This window comes from Sinocyclocheilus grahami, unplaced genomic scaffold (genome assembly GCF_001515645.1).
Source record: "Sinocyclocheilus grahami isolate Dianchi unplaced genomic scaffold, SAMN03320097.WGS_v1.1 scaffold722.1, whole genome shotgun sequence".
NCBI classification, from domain to species: Eukaryota; Metazoa; Chordata; class Actinopteri; order Cypriniformes; family Cyprinidae; genus Sinocyclocheilus; species Sinocyclocheilus grahami.
In genome coordinates this window covers 447,605-469,907 of record NW_015505901.1, presented here as the reverse complement: position 1 = coordinate 469,907, position 22,303 = coordinate 447,605, and the positions used below count along the sequence as shown (strand labels likewise).

Sequence of the window (22,303 nt, the reverse complement as noted above, 5' to 3'; positions counted from 1 at the left end):
CACTGCATCACGTCTCTCGCCATGGGTGCTACATTTTTAGGATGCTGTGTCAAATTCTCTATGGGTCAAGGGTATTATTAAAAAATATATTTTTAATATAATTTTTCTAAATTAATGTGTTAAATTGACAGCCTAATATGATATTATTTTTTAACACTTAAAAAAAACTGTTATTTTAAATCAACACTTCACAATATTACTGTTTTATTGTCGATTTTGATCATTTATATAATATATAATATAATATATAATATATAGGAAAAACTCACTACAAACACCTGTTCCAATCATGTTTACTGATTAATGTAGGTTTCTGCAGCTTTATATGAGCCCCTCAATGTCCAAACTTCCCATTTTTCTCACAAATACATGTCTAGGGAGTTGAACCTCTTTGGAATGTAAACAACCTCTCTAAAGTACACATCTTGCCAGCTGCCATTTAAGGTGTTAGTTTGTTCTATAACACTGTTCTCCCGAGCTCCAAGACTGCTGAATTTATTTTATTAGGGATATACATTGTAATTTATACACTGGAAGCCGAGCGCCTGCACAAAGCACTTATTCACAGGCAGTGATGTAAGAGGAGCATCTGCAAACCAGACTGTATCAAGATACATTAAACTGCTAGAGTCATCATATCATTTTAAAATACTAATCTAAAACTGATTACCAAAAGGAAACGGATCTTAGAAGATATATAGTGACTTGAGGATTTCATACAGTAGTTTAAGCATTACTGCTTCTAAAAGTTGTAAATCACATTTTTTCTAATGACATTTAATTCAATTAAAGAGATCTAATCCCATATCAAAACATGTCAGATTCTATGTCAATACTAGATCAGAGATTTATATATAGCCTCATGTGCATCTGCACTGAAAACAGCCCATCCAGATCAAAAGCTTCCCTAGTATAGTCTCACTTCTCCAAGAGACTGCAGACGGTATGGTCTAATGTGAGTGCATGGCACGCCAGGCATGAATATAACGTAAAAATCAAGGCCTTCTCTTTCCCGGGCTGATTGTGGGCAGGCGGCCAGGAGGCCAAGAGAAGAGTTGCCTCATTCACTACAACTTATTTTTAGCTGAGACTGGCTCAGGACCAGCTTCCAGCACCTCTATGGAAGTCCATCTTTAGCCTGCCACTAGACTTAAACTGGCTCCAGACCAGCAATGATGGCCACATGAAGAAAAAATACTCCAGCCCTCCACCCAAACCCTGCTCTAGTTACCCTGGCACACCTGTGGCAGAATAGCAGGCTTGATCTGCCTTACACCAAGGCTTTAAACATACACACACGCAACAAGGGGGGTGTCGACCAATTTAGCAGTGCCGAACGAGATTGTGAGCAAAGTATGAATGGTGAAGTGACCATCTGTAGTACTAAATGTAACCAATTAATCAAGACTGAGCCCCTCTGTATCCATTAAATGTTTATAAACCAACAGATGAATTCCAACTAAAAACAAAACAACAAAACACAAAAACAAAAAACATTTGGGCACAAAACAAAAATAAAATAAAATAAAATAAACCATCATGCTGAACAATACTGACAAAAAGTTCTCTGTAAAAAAAGCGGTTTTGCACTACAGCAATGTCTTTAAACAGTAAAGATTCTCACCTCACAGAGCATCCCTGCATAGTTTGGCGAGCATTCACAAACAAAGCTGTCCAGAATGACATGGCAGTGGCCGCCGTTTTGACAAGGACCGCTGGCACATTTGTTCCTTGAAACTTCACAGTGCAAGCCCACAAACCCTGGAGGACACTGACAGTGGTAACCTCCATGAACCAGCTCCTGCACAGACACAAATAATATGACACTAAATATAAATAACAATTAATTGAGATGCTAAAGTAAACGAAGAATTGTAAAGGCTATACCTTGCATGTTGCTCCATTCTGGCACTGTCCATGGCAGCCATTGAGATCTGCAGTCATGGGCAAAGTAAATGAAGCAATTAATCAATGGCTAAGTGGAGGAAATCAGGACAGCAGTTAGGGAAAGCTGAAGACGTGCAATTAACTCAAATTAGACGAGCTCGGTAAGTGCGCGGAGGATGGAAATGTTAGTACAATCAACACAAACGTGAGGTACAACCAATAACCCAGCATGCAACAGTAAATAAAGCCTTAGACAAAATATACAGTGTGCAGAACCCCACAGGATATCAAGTGTCCAAAGAGGAAACCCTGAGTGCCACTATAGTGTATGCTGTTAAAGATGGAGGAAAGGAGAGGAGAGGAGCATGAGGAGATACTGACTGATGTCACAGTTCTGTCCGGCCCATCCTTGAAAGCAGTCACAGTGATATCCACCAATCATGTTTTTGCAAGAGTGAGCATTTACACAAGGCTTCCCCATACATTCATTTGCATCTGTGAAAGTGAGGGAAAGAAAGAATTGGGAGATTTTGTAGACAATTGGTTGATTGGGAGATTGAAAAGAAGGAGATGGGAAGTGTAGAGCAGAAGGAGAGGAGCAGAGAAATCTGAGATCATGTTGTGTAACCCCACCACCATTAAGCCCATTGAACAGTCTGCTGGCTTGAAACACTAACAGTCACAACGATGCCAGTCTGCTTGACTTCCTGATCAGTGACTATTACACAGCCAAAAAAAAAAAAAAAATCTACTAACTAAACATCCTTAAAACAAGATCATTTTACTTAAGATATTAAGACTTGTATTCAAAAGATATATCTTAAATGACCCCATTATAATAACAGATATAATATAATATAACAATAAAAAACAACTCTATTTGAATATATTATAAAATGTAATTTAATTCGGGGAAGCAAAGCTGAATTTTCAGCAGCCATTACTCCAGTTTTCACTGTCACATGATCCTTCAGAAATCATTTTGATTTGCTCAAAAAAAAAAATTGTAATCTATGTTGAAAACTGAATAAAGTAAAAAAAATTTTTTTTAAAAATGCGTTTATTTAAAATATAAATATTTTGTAAATGTCTTTACTGATACTTTTGATCAAATTAATGAATACCTTCTGAATATATTATTAATATCTTAAATAAAAATCTTACTGACCCCAAACCTTTGAAGAGTAGTGTATAAATATATATAAAAACATATATATTTAGGTTTTGGAGAATATTCTCTGAACATTTTTTTAATAAAATTAATCTAGAAAATAAATAGGAAATATACAAAATAAATATCTTCTCAAATGTTATTCTTAAATATATCTTGTTTTAAGGAAGTTTAAATATTTTTACTGGAAAACAAGACAAAGTACCAAGAAAATGTTTTCATTTTTGCATCGTAAACTAAAGGTCTACTCGTAATCTCCCCTCCTTCTTCCCATCCATCCTCTATTAGCCTACAGCAGGTGACCAATCAGTTCAGGGGGCTACGACTCTTTTGACTTAGCCATGAAAAAACTAGTGCTTATTAGGAGATTAAATATTCATCAGGGGCCCCTAGTGAGGTGCGCTTCGCTCCCCTGCGCACCTGTCCTCCTGGAAACACGACTCCCCACCATGCTCCGGCCTGGCTCTTGTGAGTGAAACCCAAGCTGGAGGCTAAGGTTCGAAGCGTAAGATGAGCAGCCCGAATCCTGTTCCCACCCCACGCTTGTTTACAGGTCACAATCCACTTCCTTTCACATTCATCACTTCCACTAACAAGGGCTGCACACCATTGTGAGCAAAAGGATGATAGAAACTCCTGTGGCACCTGCAATGGGCCATCTGATCTAGTCTTAGAACCAGTTCTAAGGCTGGCCCTCCTTTTTACATATGCATATATGGCTGTCTTACAGTCATCAAGGATCAGATTGCCACTACAAGTTCTTCATGCAGACTAATCAAATCACAAGTCTTGCTTTGCCTAAAACACATGCAGGCTTGCAAACTGCATGCAATTTAGATCTAACACACCATATTCAACCATTCAAATACATAATGGACCATATTTTTCAACAAATGACAATGCAAAAATGAATAAAATGGCACGAGTGGATGGTCCAATGAACAGTGTGTGCATTAAAAACTCAAATGTGCTGGAATTCTCTAGTTCAAAACACAACTGCAATACAGGAGTTCTCAATCTCAATCTTACCGATTTGACACGTCTTCCCAACCCACTGAGGATGGCAGACACACTCAAAGCCATTTTCCAGGTCAATACATGTTCCGCCTTGCGCACACGGGCTGGAGGCACATTCATCCATGTCTGCAACATCAACACAAAATCATGTTACATTCCGCAGATATGAAAAACACACCTGAAATGGTGCTTGAAAATAACATGCTGAGAGACAGTTTGCATAAAAAAGCTATTACAGGAGTTACATCCCATAATATTATGGAATGTTTTCAGTTTCATGCATATAAACATTCAAACTGGGCAATTTTACACCCAGCATGTCCAGGCTATTCACCGCCCACCACACACACACACACATGCATGCTAGAGAAAGGATCAGTTACATTGACTAAAAATGATTCAAAGTAAGGCAAGGCATTATGATGTATACAGTGCAATAGAAATGTGTCAACATGTCAGCTTTATTGTTTATATATTGTGACATTCACAGAATTAAAAAGAAAATCAGAAAACAGGCAGAAAACTATAGCATGCACTCCAATATCAATAAATGTGAACGATTTAGATGATGCATTGCTTCCTGTGTCATCAAAGTAAGTCCCAAATTTTGGTGAAATAATAAACAATTCAAATGATGTACATTCACACAAATGCAAGTATAGGGTTATTTCACAATGGCTTTACATATCCAGTCATATTTTTCACATATTATTGTTTTTAACAACTTGTTACTCTACATAATGTGAAGCTGTGTTTATCTATGCTTTGCATCATTCAAAAAAAATTATGCAATAATATAATATAACATATTAAACGGCTATGGAGAAAGGGCAGGGGAGAGTGTCAGTGTGTTCATCAGAGAGAGCAAAGGCTTTTCTTTATGCAAGACAGTAACGCGATTAGTTTGATATAATCCAGGTCGCCAGATTAGCTGCTATTAGAGCACAAATCGTTACAGTTTTAATATGAGCACAAAGAACTGAGCAGCAGCCATTTGAAATTTGAAAGAAAATAGGAGGAAACAAAAACAAGAGAAATTCCTCCCTCCTTTCTTCTCGCTTTAGTCTTATACATATATTGTGGTGAATGGGGTGGAGAGGGCTGTGTAAAAGGGTCAGACAGGCAAGTGAAGAGGGAAAATGTGTGTGTGGGGGGGGCATGTCCAAATTCCAGCAGGGGACCCTGCTGTTGCTATGATGAAGGAAACACAACCCCATATGTGTGGTGGATGAGACTGAGGAGGTTGGATGAGGAGGGAGCGATGAAGAGTGTGAGAAATACCAAACATTAAAACACTGGGCATCCTGGAGGTGAGAAACACATTTGCAGCCGATCAAATATGAGCTCTGTGGTGCTAAAGTGGGATGCTTTGTGGAACGGGAGGGGTGGAGATGGAAGGGCGACCCATGACACACTGCGTTCTCAATTTGTGAAGCTAAATGCTGGTTCAAAGTGCAGACAGATTATGCAAATCCCCCTGTCTCAGTGATGGGTATCACCAGGCTCTAATCCGGGACCCGTAAGAGCTCAAGCTATGCTCGCCATGCAATGGGACCCCGCTGTGCTGCCAAGATACAAGACTGGCTTGCCTTGCCATATACCTGACACATCCCAGCATGACAAGCATCCAAGCAGCACACTGGCCTCAGCATCTGGACACATGTCGGGGAGGGGACGGGTGTCTGTGCTCCAGTGTAGGTCTGTAACTAGGTCTCCAGACTGAACAGACTGAGCCTGGAAACAGTCAGACAGGAAGGTGCACGAAAGGTTTACGCACCTTTAGCACAAGTGGGTCCCTCCCAGCCTGGTGGACACTGGCACTCAAATCCGGTCGGGACTTCGTGACATGTTCCTCCGTTCGCACAGGGGTTGGAAACACACGCATGTTCAGCTGCAAAAACACAACAATGCGTCATAAATATAGACAGAAAAGACACTGATAAAACATCATAACTGACTTTATGATTTGTTGCTCTATCTATTTATCCAGCCATCCAATTATATATTTATCTATAAATCAATCCATTTATACAATCTATCCATTTATCCATACATTCATATATCTATTAGTCCATTCATTTATCAGTCCATCTATCATTTTTCCATCCATGCAACCAACCATCCATCCATCCTTCAATCAATTTATCAATCAATCTATCCATCTATTTATTTTCCATCCATCCATCCATCCATTCACCCTTTTATCAGTCTATCCATTTTTCCATTTATCAATTAATCCATCCATCCAACACCACCCATTTAACCCAACATCCATCCATTGTTTTTTTCTGTTCATCCACCCATCCATCTATCATTCATCAATTTTTTTTCTATTCATACATCCCTATATCCATCTTTTTTCTATTCCTTCCATCCATCCAATTTCCATCTAATTATCCATTTATCAATCTATCCATTTATCCATCTGTTTATCATTTTATAAATCAATCCATTTATCCATCCATCTATTCATTTATCCATTTATTAGTCCATCCATTTATAAATCTACCATTTTTCCATCCACGCATCCATTTATCTATTCATCCATCTATCCATCCATCCTTCTATCCATTTATCAATCAACCTATCCTCTATCTATCATCCATCCAACATCAGTCTATCCATTTTTCATTTACCAATCCATCCATTTATCAATTAGTCCATCCATCCACCTCAACACCACCCATTCAACCCAACATCCATCTATTATTTTTTCTATTCATCCACCCATATATCGTTTTCTATTCATCCATCCATCGTTTTTTCTATTCATCCATGCATTCATCCATAATTTTTTCTATTCATCCATCCATATATCCATCGTTTTTCTATTCATCCATCCATTCATCCATTGTTTTTTCTATTAATCTATCCATCCATAATTTTTTCTATTCATCCATCCATACATGCATAGTTTTTCTATTCATCCATCCATCTACACATCATATAATGAATTGTTCCGTGTACACTGTAGCTCTTTTATTTACTGAATCCTCTATCCATCTCGTACCGATCTCACAGTTCTTGCCAGAGTACCCTTCAGGACAGGCACAGTTATATTCATCAGGTTCAGAGTTCATGCAGGTCCCGCCGTTGACGCAGGGATGATGCGTGCCACAGTAGTTCAGATCTGTAAAGACACATAAAATAATAATGAACTGGGGTACTTCTTAAGTCCACGGGGAAAGCAATGCTAACCCTATTCAGATTTTTCTAAAGCCTGCTAACATTTGCTCTTTGAATGAAAACAGTTGGCAGAAACTATTGCTGGGCTCCCAGCAGGCCTTGTAAGGCCAGGCTGTGCACATGAAAGCTGGTAAATAAATAAAGAGAACTGTAGGCACCTCTCAGCTGCTTCTCATTCCTAACCACCTTCCAGGACACATGCTGACCAAAAGATCAGATATCCGAGCGCCACTCCAATCACAACCACAACATCCAGAGTGTATTTGTGCGTGCGTTGTCACATGATGCACAGCCTGTGCTACCATTGCAGCCAACAAACCAGCTCAGTGTAAGATGCTGTAATTCTATTTAACACCACGATATGAATTTGATGCCCTGGCACCTCCGTGGCTGGATGTTCACATGCTTAACGTATTCATTCTGATTTACTACTGACCATTTTATGGGTCAATTCCAGGTTGACCTCGATTTTTCAAAACCTAACTAGGTCAATGCTTCAGTATCAGCGTGTTGGATGCATTTAGGACCCTTACCTTTATCGCAGAGGAGGCCGCCCCAGTTCTTCTCACAAGTGCACTGCCAGGGGATGATACATGTCCCATGCAAGCAGCCGGGGTACGGCAGACACTCGTCACAGAACTGGCCCTGCCAGCCGTAGTTGCACCTGATAACCACATAAGGGTGTTAACACTTAAAGGACTGAACCACCATGACATCTTAATGACAGACAGGAACAAACATACAGCTGCACGTCACTGCGCTGAGACCTAATCTTAGGACAAGGCGACATTCTGGGCGACAAAAGTTAAGAACACTTTCACGACGCACACAGACGTGCACTCCCCCCCTTTGGATGGTCCGGTCACAGCTCGGGGGTGCAGAGGGGTTAACTAATCATTGGTTTATAGCAGCACTCCGCTATTCCAAGGCCAGTGGTGCGCTCTCTCCGTCCCCACCACACCCCTCACCCAGCTGTCTTGTCATTTCTGAGCAGGCTATTTTAAGACAGCTCTCCTGCAGAGGAGGTATGGCCTGACTCCAGCTGCCGAGCTGCATATCTCGACCTCAGTGCCTCGGAGAGAGAAGTCCTAACACTTATTAGCCTTACAAATAAGTACTGTGATGGTACCATGGAACAGTGATAGAAATACTACAGTACTCTGAGAAACAGACAGCACTGAATGATTATCTTATGAATTTACCATGGTACTGACATGGCACTCCCAGTAATATGTTTATATATTAATATTTTCATGGTAACACTTGGTTTTCAAGGGTAACACTTTACAAAAATTTCAATTTGTTAACATAAGTTAATGCAATAGGTATCATAAACTAAGAATCAACACTACATTTACAGCATGTATTAATCTTGGGTAGTGTTAATTTCTACATTTTAAATAAGACTTTTTTATATTAAAAAAATACTTAAATATTAAAATTAACATGCTAAACTAACCTGAATTAAAATAAATTAACAACAGCAATAGTGTATTTATAAATTAACCTAGATTAATAAATGCTGTAAACAATACATCAATTTGAATATCAAAAATTTTCATATTTGACATGAAATAATATGCATATTATTATTTAAAGTTAACATGTAGAAATTAATACTACCCAAGATTTATAAATGCTATAAATGTATTGTTTGTTTGTTAATGACTAATGCACTAAATGTTAAACAATTTAAGTTTAACTACTTCTTTTATCAGTTTAATATTCTAACAATTAGCATTTGCATTTTTTCTCCATTTATCTAAAGGTGATATCAATGCATGAATAAAAAATACAAATAACTAAATAATTCAGGACCACAATGCCTCACATCAGCTCACAACAACTCCAAAAGCATTTAAGGTGAAAAGCAATGGTGTTTACTAACTAAAGGCAAATGTGCCCTTCGAGAAGGTGGGTGAAGTGGATTTGGCCACTGCATACACACCTGGCACATTCTCTGCATGGAGGCCTTGATCCAAATCCACTTATAACATCTCCAATGAGGTCTCTGAAATAGCCCCCCAGATCTGTGCCCAAGGGGCAGGCCAGAGGCTGGATTACTTACACCAGCGCACACACAGCTTTGCGCTGCCCAGTAACAACCTTACTAGTATTGTATGAAAGAGCATGTAGGCAGGAGTGTGTGGGCAGAGTCTGAACCCTGCCTGTGCACGGGGGCGTTCAGCTCTGCCGAGCACTGCCAAACATAAGCTTGCTCACTAACTCAGAGAAAGAGAAAGTTGCATTGCATTTACTTGATGTGTCAGGACATGTCCATTACAACCACAAAAAACACCTTAAACTTAAAGGGGTCATATGATGCGATTACAATTTTTCCTTTCTCTTTGGAGTGTTACAAGCTCTTGGTGCATAAAGAAAATCTGTAAAGTTGCAAAGACTAAAGTCTCAAATCCAAAGAGATATTCTTTATAAAAGTTAAGAGGTAACAACGCCTACCTAAAACGGCTCGTTCAAACACGCCCCCACATGTCTATGTCACGATGTGGGAAGATTTGCATAACGCCGCCCAAATGTTCACGCAAAGAAAGAAGGCATAACTTTTATTCTCGCTGTAGTATTGTTGCCGTCGCCATGTCGTGAAGAGCTGTGTGTTTCGTTGTGAAAGCGAAACTACTTTGTTTGGCCTTCCAAAAGAGGACGATATCCGCTTCATCATGCCTAGAGCTGATCCGTGCTGGTCTCTGAGGGAATACATCAACTTAGTGCTGTGGATCACTGGATCGGCTTTCACCGTGGACGAAGCGGAGTCGTCACATGTGGTTGCCACTCCTTCGTCGAATCTGCCGGCCACACCGTTCTCAAGCATGCGCCTCTGCTCACTCTAGCCCGGCCTCAGCTCACGCTAGGTGGTTAAGTTGTATTTACAACACTGTTCCAGAACTGATCATGGCATCAACAGTATGGTGAGGGGCGTAACATTTCCGTCACACGATTGAGGTATTCGGCCAATCAGAGCACACCTCACTTTTTGATGAACTTTGTAAAAGTCGACACGTTTCAAAAAGGCAGGGCATAGAGGAGAAACAATAATGTACAGTATGTGGGAAATAATGTGTTTTTTTTCCACTTTAAACCGCATAAACACATTATTACACCAAATACACAAAATAATGTTCAGTGTTCCCCATGTCCATGTCCTTCTTAAACCGCTCAGGTCTCAGAGTAGGTAAAGGAGGGCAGAAGAATGAGGGCAGGTATCTGCGCTTAGTAGTCGTAAGGACTAGAAAACTGAAGTGTGATGGGTCCTTAAGTGTCTGAATTATGTCATCATCGTCTAGAGTGACTTCCTGGCTTAGACACCTCTGGATCTACTTTAATCTCAAAATTAATCTCTAAAACTTGATGCCTAGATTCATTTGTAGCATTAAAAAACCCAGATTTAAATAAACAGATTTCAGTTCAATATTGTTATTAGCACTATTGTTAAACAAACAATAATTGTTTTTGTTAATTGAAATAAAACTGACATAAAATAAAATATAAATATTAGATGAAAAACAAATGTAAAAAAAAAAAATTTAATATTACCTTTTCAACTAATAACTGACATATCTACTAAAAGTACTACTTAAGAACTAAAATGACTAAAACTGAAATAAAAATAAAGGTAAATAAAGGTAAAGGTAAAACTTACCCTAAAATGAAAATGAAAACTAAAAAATATTTTTCGGCCACAACATTAAACTGCAGTGGTAAGTACAAAATACAGATGGTCAACATCACTCACCTGTCCGGCAGTCCTCTCCCATCCAGCCGTCTAGACATACAATATTTCCTGATGGATCGCAGCGGTAATGTCCGAAGTAGTCGTCTCTTGGCCGGCACTGTTTGTTGCACTTACTCCCGTAGTAGTTCTCGTCACACCTGACCCGGATGCGGTACTCAATGTGGGCCGTGATGCCGGGGTGCCGGATGGACTGCCAGTGGTCGCCAGGATTCACCATGCTGGCGTGAATGTGTTGCTCGATCAAATTCTCCTCACCGGCTTAAAAAAAAAAAAAAAGGAGAGAGAGAGAAACATAAAATCATATACTTTGTTAATAGTCTGAATGAAAAACTATATTTTGCAACAACAAGGTTATTAGAGATGGTCAACTTGAAGTCCAACAAGTAACCATTTAATTACTTACATTTTTGAACATTTTATATTTTATCTGTGATTGATTTAGCGTGTCATTTTAGTCTGCTATTTGGTGCTAAAAATAACACCAAGTTAACAATATACAGGGTTTCAGACTGCGACTAAAATGGTCGCATTTGTGATCAAAAATATTAATTCGAGAGTAAAGTTTTTTTTGAGGTCGCCACTGGCGACTATATATTTTGCATGTTATGACTTAATGTTTTCCTGATTGTTTTGCGATCATATCTTTTGTTATGTTCATGTATTAAACGGAGATGATGCGCATCAAATTTTGTGGGGGAAAAAAAAAAAGTTTCAAACAGTCCAACAGTCATCTCTGCAGCACAGCAGCATTGATGGCACACTCACTAAACGCAGCTCAGTTGTGCAGCGCGAGAGAGATCGAAATGACGGAAATGTGCAAGTAAAAGTGCACAAAAGCAGTGTCTATTTCGTGCACAACTTGAACAAACTACAACAGGTAAAGCTGTCGGCTGTGTGGATATTGGCAATATCATTAACAATTCTCATCTATAATCATCATTACAAACATCAGCCAGCTAGAAAAATTACTGTAAAGAAGAGCATTTTGCTATATTTAGGCACTATTGCATATTAATAGTTTTACAGTTACTTAACCTGTTGTCAATATAAGAAATGCAAGTATGCAAGCTAAATATATAATTCAACACGTCCAATAAAATTGCATGTTACTAATGAAGAAAAAACAACTGGATGTGTGAAAGACTATGACAACATTTTGGATGCATTGAGGAGGAGCCCAAACTACACTGTAAAAAGTGATTAGTTGACTTTGCTTTAAAAAATTGAGGAAACCTGTTGCCTTAAAGTTGTTAAGTAAATAAACTTAATGCATAATGAAAGAAATAAGTTAAGTGAACTTGACAATTCCGAGTTACACTGGCAAATAACAGTTTGAAAATGTATTGAGTTCACATTTTAATTTAGGTTGGACTAACTTAAATTTATTAAATTTAAATTACTTAAGTGTACACTCAATGGCCAAGTGATGCTTATGGTCCATTATGTTGGTACAGATTCGGTGTAATAAACAGTTCTTTTTGACTGTATATTTCAAGTTGGAAAAGACGTTTAATTCCCACTTTAAGTGAACTTAAGTCCCCAGGTCATCTACAAGATGGATTCAAATGCTGATAAAGTCAAGAAAAGGTGAGACAAACACATGACAGTATGATTGAAATGTTAAAAAATACAAAAAATAAAGTGCGTTTATTCTGTGGCACCTAAAAAAATTATTTGCCGCCCAAGTTTTTTTTCTTATAAACCAATGGCTCCTTACTCAATTTTTTTGTTCTGGAGCCCTAAATATATAATAATTATTACATCCATACAATAAACATTTCTCAAAGCAAATATACAAATTAAGAAAAAAAAAAAAACTAAAATGCTACTTACTCATTCCATTAATTCACATGTCTTAGAGCTAAAATACATTCACACAACAAGTAATATAATAACACATTGATAACAAATTAATGTGTAGATCAGCAGTAAGAAAAGAGACAGGACAGACCCTGATTTGAAGCTATAAACTCACTAGTGACTCAGACTATCCTGTCCCTTACAACTTCCTGCCTCACAAATCCATTCAAACAAATCACTGCACAACAAAGACACTCACACATGAATGACACCACTGACAAAACAAAGGGTTTTCAATCTACTCTCAGTTAACCATCCGAAATCAAGTACTTCTTCAATGATTATTACAGCTCATATTTGTTTGAACATATCCCTTAACTTAAGTGTTAAACTTTGTGCCATGATGATGATATGATATCTTAAATCAGGAGTGAGGAGAGGTGTGGTATTGCTTTTCTAAGTGATCAGACTTAAGATTTTTGAATCGGCAGACAATAAAATGGGCAAAAAAGGGACCAACGCTATATCTAGAGACCAGAATATCACAGAGACGTATGATTGGGCCAGTAACCATGAAGAAACCATCCAGAACGCCCTAGCAACAGCAGCAAAATACCTTAAAATCACTCCAAATACCTTAGCAGCTGCATAAAAAACACCTTAGCATCATAGCAGTCACTTACACAAGCAAGCACCGTTCACATTTCTTGTGAGTTCTAGTCAAAGTCTAGTTCTAATAAAAACGTTGATGTCTGGCCAGAGGGAGGGGTGCGAGTTTGACTGCTGTTACCAGGGAGATCTGGGCAAGAGCAGCAGGCAGAAGAAGCCACTGGTCTCTATAGTCGGACACTTTCAGCTCTTAGCCCTAGCTGTCCTTGAAGGACCTGGATCCCACCCTAGTCCTAATCATCAAGCACACTGTCCAGGTCCGCAAGGACACAGACCCTCGGCACGAATCCCTCCTGCTAGTAGTGAGAGTGGTTAACGTTCACACCAAGAGCTCCAATTTCCCAAGCTTTCCCAGCCTCTCTGCAAAGAAAGCAATCTTTATCGCAGTGGGATCGGAGATGGCGAACAATCACGGTGGAAACGGGGGGCCTGCGATTTCCTCTGTCCCGACGCGCAGAGCGAGTCCGCGTCTTTCCCCTTTTGCAAACACACATGCGGAGCGCATATACACATACCTTCCTCTCCGTCCCCTGACAATGTTGACCGAATTAAGCAACAAAAACAGAAATAGCCCTGGCGCTTCCAGATTAAGAACAATGGAGCGAGCTTTTGCCGGCCCGTTCTGTCCAATGTCTAAACACTGGGCAGTCCAGAGCCCTTCCTGCAAAGTAAACACATAGCTACAGGACTTTTCCTATGGCCTGCATGGCCCTACCATGCACACATACACATACGCGGTACTCAATGTGGGCCGTGATGCCGGGGTGCCGGATGGACTGCCAGTGGTCGCCAGGATTCACCATGCTGGCGTGAATGTGTCGCTCGATCAAATTCTCCTCACCGGCTTAAAAAAAAAAAAAAAGGAGAGAGAGAGAAACATAAAATCATATACTTTGTTAATAGTCTGAATGAAAAACTATATTTTGCAACAACAAGGTTATTAGAGATGGTCAACTTGAAGTCCAACAAGTAACCATTTAATTACTTACATTTTTGAACATTTTATATTTTATCTGTGATTGATTTAGCGTGTCATTTTAGTCTGCTATTTGGTGCTAAAAATAACACCAAGTTAACAATATACAGGGTTTCAGACTGCGACTAAAATGGTCGCATTTGTGATCAAAAATATTAATTCGAGAGTAAAGTTTTTTTTGAGGTCGCCACTGGCGACTATATATTTTGCATGTTATGACTTAATGTTTTCCTGATTGTTTTGCGATCATATCTTTTGTTATGTTCATGTATTAAACTGAGATGATGCGCATCAAATTTTGTGGGGGAAAAAAAAAAAAAGTTTCAAACAGTCCAACAGTCATCTCTGCAGCACAGCAGCATTGATGGCACACTCACTAAACGCAGCTCAGTTGTGCAGCGCGAGAGAGATCGAAATGACGGAAATGTGCAAGTAAAAGTGCACAAAAGCAGTGTCTATTTCGTGCACAACTTGAACAAACTACAACAGGTAAAGCTGTCGGCTGTGTGGATATTGGCAATATCATTAACAATTCTCATCTATAATCATCATTACAAACATCAGCCAGCTAGAAAAATTACTGTAAAGAAGAGCATTTTGCTATATTTAGGCACTATTGCATATTAATAGTTTTACAGTTACTTAACCTGTTGTCAATATAAGAAATGCAAGTATGCAAGCTAAATATATAATTCAACACGTCCAATAAAATTGCATGTTACTAATGAAGAAAAAACAACTGGATGTGTGAAAGACTATGACAACATTTTGGATGCATTGAGGAGGAGCCCAAACTACACTGTAAAAAGTGATTAGTTGACTTTGCTTTAAAAAATTGAGGAAACCTGTTGCCTTAAAGTTGTTAAGTAAATAAACTTAATGCATAATGAAAGAAATAAGTTAAGTGAACTTGACAATTCCGAGTTACACTAGCAAATAACAGTTTGAAAATGTACTGAGTTCACATTTTATTTTAGGTTGGACTAACTTAAATTTATTAAATTTAAATTACTTAAGTGTACACTCAATGGCCAAGTGATGCTTATGGTCCATTATGTTGGTACAGATTCGGTGTAATAAACAGTTCTTTTTGACTGTATATTTCAAGTTGGAAAAGACGTTTAATTCCCACTTTAAGTGAACTTTAGTCCCCAGGTCATCTACAAGATGGATTCAAATGCTGATAAAGTCAAGAAAAGGTGAGACAAACACATGACAGTATGATTGAAATGTTAAAAAATACAAAAAATAAAGTGCGTTTATTCTGTGGCACCTAAAAAAATTATTTGCCGCCCAAGTTTTTTTTCTTATAAACCAATGGCTCCTTACTCAATTTTTTTGTTCTGGAGCCCTAAATATATAATAATTATTACATCCATACAATAAACATTTCTCAAAGCAAATATACAAATTAAGAAAAAAAAAAAATCTAAAATGCTACTTACTCATTCCATTAATTCACATGTCTTAGAGCTAAAATACATTCACACAACAAGTAATATAATAACACATTGATAACAAATTAATGTGTAGATCAGCAGTAAGAAAAGAGACAGGACAGACCCTGATTTGAAGCTATAAACTCACTAGTGACTCAGACTATCCTGTCCCTTACAACTTCCTGCCTCACAAATCCATTCAAACAAATCACTGCACAACAAAGACACTCAGGCAAATAACAGTTTGAAAATGTATTGAGTTCACATTTTAATTTAGGTTGGACTAACTTAAATTTATTAAATTTAAATTACTTAAGTGTACACTCAATGGCCAAGTGATGCTTATGGTGCATTATATTGGTACAGATTCGGTGTAATAAACAGTTCTTTTTGACTGTATATTTCAAGTTGGAAAAGACGTTTAATTCCCACTTTAAGTGAACTTTAGTCCCCAGGTCATCTACAAGTAAAGCATCTATGAAAAATGCATGCTGGCTAATTTCCTCAGTTCGAATAGAACAATGTTTCAAAGTCCCTAGATGACATGACGCATTGTGCAGGCTAAACTTTATTCGCCCCAGCGAAAGAGTGAGAGACTTATTTTTTGCCCTTGGGTTTCTGACAGACAGACAAGGAGGCGTTGGGATGTGTCCAGTTTAAGAAAACAGGTGCGGCAGCTCTGAGCGTTCACACTGCATACTAAACAAGTAGTATCAAACGGCATTGGAGAGAGGAAGATGTACTGGCGCTTTTGTTGCCAAGCCTTGCGTGAGTATAGACTGCAGATAGTCAAATCAGACAGACCTTGGCAGCGGTCTCTCTCGATGACAAGACCATTAATGTCTGGCACGCCTCTGTACTATGGGGCTCGTGTGATAAATGAAGCCACTGTCTCAAACAGAGCTCTGCCAAGTCATTGAGAGTGCTCCAGATCATCAAAGAGAGCTCGTCAATTTCAAAAATCTCTAATCAATGGTCACTAGAACTTACAGATGGTCTGGTGAAAACTCCTAGAGTCATTGTTTTTAAAACTCTAAAGCTAAATTCAAGGAGTTTTATGTATTCTAAATAAATTATTAAATAATACCTTCAGATGTTTTCAATAATTTGACAAAATTACTTTTAGATTGCAAATGAGGCACAATACTAAATATTGTGCTCTAGTGATATTTATCTTGATTTCTCAGTTTTCTTCACACATCTCATATTTCATCTAAGCATGTAAGCAGGTTTCCAAGTTTTTATGTGACTATCATATTACATCATCATCATAATCATCACATAACATAAAAAAAATCAATAATAATAAAAACAGAAGACCAAACAAAAACTAAAATGAAAACACAAACAAACAAACAAAAAACCAAACAGAACACACACAAACAATTTTAGTCAGTCTGGTCAATATAGCTCAAGCACTGATTAAACAAAACCAGACACCTGGTTGTTTGCAACTCTCTGACGTCACGCTCAATGTACTCCTGATGAGCAAACTCAATGAAGAAGAGGCCTTTAAGACGCTTGACTCAAAGAAGTGAGCCAAACAAGCATCCTCTGGGCCACCGTTTCAGGCTGAAGTGCATGCAAAGATGAAAACGAAAAACAGGACGTCAAGCAGAGAGAGTGTTTGCATTAGGAGTTTTACAGACGCTGGGATATACAGTGATTCTACAGATCAAAGCCAGGCTCCCCCTCGGTCTCTCCCGTTTTACCAGCATTCACCTTTCTTTTGCATACGTCGAATTCCTCCGCCTGACCCTTTCCTACCGACAATTCCTCAAGCCAGACAAAGGCGGCAGGAGAAAACAGGATACAGCTGTGGAATTATGGTGCCCATGTTGTTTCCCCAAGATCCTTACATATTGGGAGCCCCCAAATACCAGGTTTAGGGGATTACAGCCCAAAATCTCATCTTCAGTCGAGATTTTCACTAAAGTATGAAAAAAATATGTTGTTTTACCACATTTGAGCTTAAAGGAACTAAAAAATATTTCGGTTCTACTTGCTTAGAAATCTGATCAACAGATCTGTCTTATAAATTGAGGTAATCCAAACAATCAAACATTATCATACTGACTATTTGGCAATACCTCATATTTCTAATTTATGTGTATATGACTCAATACTCAAGATCCTCAGGACATTTCACCCAGTGGCTGCAGTTAACAGAGGTCTTCAGATGATCAGGGTTATTGGGAAATCTTGGTGGACTTGCATGCACTACTGAAGCAGGTGTGGAAGACATAAGATTTTTGAGCCTTAAACTACACATTTGTGTGGAAGCTCAGGTAACGATTCTTGGCTAAGCAACACGTCATCTCAGTATACAGTGGGTACGGAAAGTATTCAGACCCCCTTAAATTTTTCACTCTTTGTTATATTGCAGCCATTTGCTAAAATCATTTAAGTTAATTTTTTTTCCTCATTAATGTACACACAGCACCCCATATTGACAGAAAAACACAGAATTGTTGACATTTATGCAGATTTATTAAAAAAGAAAAACTGAAATAACACATGGTCCTAAGTATTCAGACCCTTTGCTCAGTATTTAGTAGAAACACCCTTTTGATCTAATACAGCCATGAGTCTTATTGGGAAAGATGCAACAAGTTTTTCACACCTGAATTTGGGGATCCTCTGCCATTCCTCCAAGTTGCAGATCCTCTCCAGTTCTGTCAGGTTGGATGGTAAACGTTGGTGGACAGCCATTTTTAGGTCTCTCCAGAGATGCTCAATTGGGTTTAAGTCAGGGCTCTGGCTGGGCCATTCAAGAACAGTCACAGAGTTGTTGCGAAGCCACTCCTTCGTTATTTATTGTGCTCTAGTGATATTTATCTTGATTTCTCAGTTTTCTTCACACATCTCATATTTCATCTAAGCATGTAAGCAGGTTTCCAAGTTTTTATGTGACTATCATATTACATCATCATCATAATCATCACATAACATAAAAAAATCAATAATAATAAAAACAGAAGACCAAACAAAAACTAAAATGAAAACAAACAAACAAACAAAAAACCAAACAGAACACACACAAACAATTTTAGTCAGTCTGGTCAATATAGCTCAAGCACTGATTAAACAAAACCAGACACCTGGTTGTTTGCAACTCTCTGACGTCACGCTCAATGTACTCCTGATGAGCAAACTCAATGAAGAAGAGGCCTTTAAGACGCTTGACTCAAAGAAGTGAGCCAAACAAGCATCCTCTGGGCCACCGTTTCAGGCTGAAGTGCATGCAAAGATGAAAACGAAAAACAGGACGTCAAGCAGAGAGAGTGTTTGCATTAGGAGTTTTACAGACGCTGGGATATACAGTGATTCTACAGATCAAAGCCAGGCTCCCCCTCGGTCTCTCCCGTTTTACCAGCATTCACCTTTCTTTTGCATACGTCGAATTCCTCCGCCTGACCCTTTCCTACCGACAATTCCTCAAGCCAGACAAAGGCGGCAGGAGAAAACAGGATACAGCTGTGGAATTATGGTGCCCATGTTGTTTCCCCAAGATCCTTACATATTGGGAGCCCCCAAATACCAGGTTTAGGGGATTACAGCCCAAAATCTCATCTTCAGTCGAGATTTTCACTAAAGTATGAAAAAAATATGTTGTTTTACCACATTTGAGCTTAAAGGAACTAAAAAATGTTTCGGTTCTACTTGCTTAGAAATCTGATCAACAGATCTGTCTTATAAATTGAGGTAATCCAAACAATCAAACATTATCATACTGACTATTTGGCAATACCTCATATTTCTAATTTATGTGTATATGACTCAATACTCAAGATCCTCAGGACATTTCACCCAGTGGCTGCAGTTAACAGAGGTCTTCAGATGATCAGGGTTATTGGGAAATCTTGGTGGACTTGCATGCACTACTGAAGCAGGTGTGGAAGACATAAGATTTTTGAGCCTTAAACTACACATTTGTGTGGAAGCTCAGGTAACGATTCTTGGCTAAGCAACACGTCATCTCAGTATATCTGTCAAAAATGATGAGCCCTGCTTAGTGTGGTTAACAATATACAGTATAACTCAATGCATACCTCCAACCCTCTATATCAGTACCTACATGAAAACTGACAACTTTTACACTTAATGCTCACAACAAAATCCTTAAATAACCCCATACGTGCCCAGTAAAACCCTGACACACCCCAATGAATTCCCCTGCACCAAAATTACAGCTCATCAGCGGGGCAGCTTTACCACTTTCATCTCATCGTCGAGGATCAGACTCAATATCCACATACAAAGTCATCCTCTAAAGCACAAAACTATAGATAACAACACTCAACAGCCATTATGAGCATCAAACCCAACCCAGAAAGGCGACAGCAGCCTGCAGCAGTAAATCATACAGCTGTTACAGAGGAATACTCACTGTTCTGAGTGGAGTTATCCCAGTCCCAGGCTTCCAGGATGAGTGTGTAGGATCGCTGAGGGAGAAAGAGAAAGAATATCATTATGAGATGAAATATTAAAATGCTATTGAAGAACGCACAACAGATTTTTATATTTTCTTAATGCTAAACAATCCAGGTCAAAAGGTCCCACCCTTAAGTCTCCATGATATTCTGAATCTGATCCCTAGATATGTGTCAGGAACCTCCTCCAAATATATAGACCTGTTTTATCATCTTTCAGGAGAAAAAGAAAAAAAAACTCAAGAAAGGAAAAGCATCCCTCCTCGAAACAAAATCTGAGGTGGCAGAAATTGTGCCAGACAATTTATGCAGTTTTAATGCGCTTTGGATTAAAAGCGTCTGCTAAATGTTAAATGTAACACAGAGCGTAAGAGGTTTATTCAAATCCCTAACCTCAAGTATGAGCAACAGAAATAGTGATGTTTGTCTTAGCAAACAGCATTAATGAAATGACAGCGATGCTAAAGCTTCATTACAGTCCTCTCTCATGACAGCGGGTAGCATTTATAAGAGTTACGTTACACACGACATGGCGGGAGGGAGAGATTTTCAGCCACACCTTGGAAGTTCCGACTAAATCTGGAAACACTCTTGATGCTCCTATATCTGAGAGTCCATCCACTAACATGTTGCTTATAGTCCCTACCTGACCAGATCAAATTATCAACTTTCACGGAGTAAAAAACAGGCCACTGAAGCAGGGCATCTTCATATGAGGAAAATAATCATTTAATTGATGTGTTTCCTTTAGAGACGAGTTTATTCAGACCATGTCCTCACTCCTGACCCTAGACAGGTACATGACACCACTTTTAGCACTTTATACAACATCACTGATCCTCCTGAAAATACATTTTCTCTCTCTAATTTTATGGAGAATAAAATTCTCATCTGTTAACTGCAGGTGCTAACTGCTAGACTTACATCTCCAGCTATAAACTTTTAGTTGTGTGAGTACAGACTGAAAAGTGTGTGTTAAATATTAAAACTAATGCATGTCTGTGTGCTAGTGGCAAGTGTTAAGGCCCATTCACACCAAGGCCAATAACCATAAAGATAACTATAACGATAACTATATTAGCCTCCACACATTAGCACAATAACATTTTGTTGATTATAAGCACATGCTGCAGTTATGTCATCTGCCACTTTAAATGCTTGAGCTCTTTAAAGTCAGGTGGATTCTGATTGGCTGTTAAAGTTTTTATTGCTCATTAGCTGGAAAAAATCGTTATAGCTGTGGTGTGGACCTCCCCAATTCTCCCCAAGATTTAGAACAATTACAAAAATTTTACATTTATAGTTTCATTATAGTTATTGTCCTTGGTGTGAACGGCCCTTTAGCAAGTTAGCACTGGCAAGGGTTGTTCAACTGTCAGTACCATCCCAGTGTACATTTGCTCACTAGAAATTCCCAGAATGCACTGTGAAAATGAGTACTGGCTGCTCGCCATGTTCACTTCATCGATTTTTTAGCAGCTACAATGAAGATGTATGCTCACTTTAAACAACAAAAATGTTGAAAAATGGTAATCCCAATTTTAGGCTAGATGTAGTCTCAATAATTTGTATACATGCTGACCAAACCAAGATATAAATGCAATATCTAGGTCGGTTAGTCTGAAAAAAGGACTAACGCATTTTATATTATTTTAAAAAGACTGATTACTGCTTTAGTTCGACTGAAATCGAACTTTTAAAGTGCACTTAAACACACCGAGTGAGTCGACCTGTTAGATTTACACATGCATCTCGTTCATCTCCAGAGGTGGAGTGAGAGGGGCGGAGCCAGACGGCGTGGTTGGAGAGGTTGGGGGCTGGGGGCTGGTCTGGTGGATGCAGTCAGGGATTAGCAGCAGCACCAGGTCTGTCTGGATGGGTTGGAGTGGGAGGGCACATATCCATGCAGACGTACAACAGATGCGTCTTAAAAAGGTGGATTATTTGATATGAACGTGGATCATCCCACTACAT

At 38.7% G+C, this 22,303-nt stretch overlaps 1 protein-coding gene across 1 annotated transcript in view; it reads right to left on the bottom strand.

Annotated features, from left to right (window-relative positions):
* The window catches only part of LOC107560375 (protein jagged-2-like), a gene marked incomplete at its 5' end in the record, with an annotated part of 18,459 nt that extends 10,517 nt beyond the window's left edge, over window positions 1-7,942 (bottom strand). Inside the window, 7 exons of the mRNA XM_016244532.1 lie at window positions 1,625-1,801; window positions 1,888-1,934; window positions 2,269-2,382; window positions 4,088-4,201; window positions 5,853-5,966; window positions 7,086-7,205; window positions 7,795-7,942. Of these exons, the coding sequence (XP_016100018.1) occupies window positions 1,625-1,801; window positions 1,888-1,934; window positions 2,269-2,382; window positions 4,088-4,201; window positions 5,853-5,966; window positions 7,086-7,205; window positions 7,795-7,942 (834 nt within the window). The remainder of the gene's footprint in view (window positions 1-1,624; window positions 1,802-1,887; window positions 1,935-2,268; window positions 2,383-4,087; window positions 4,202-5,852; window positions 5,967-7,085; window positions 7,206-7,794) is intronic.
* Window positions 7,943-22,303: the final 14,361 nt, after the last annotated feature.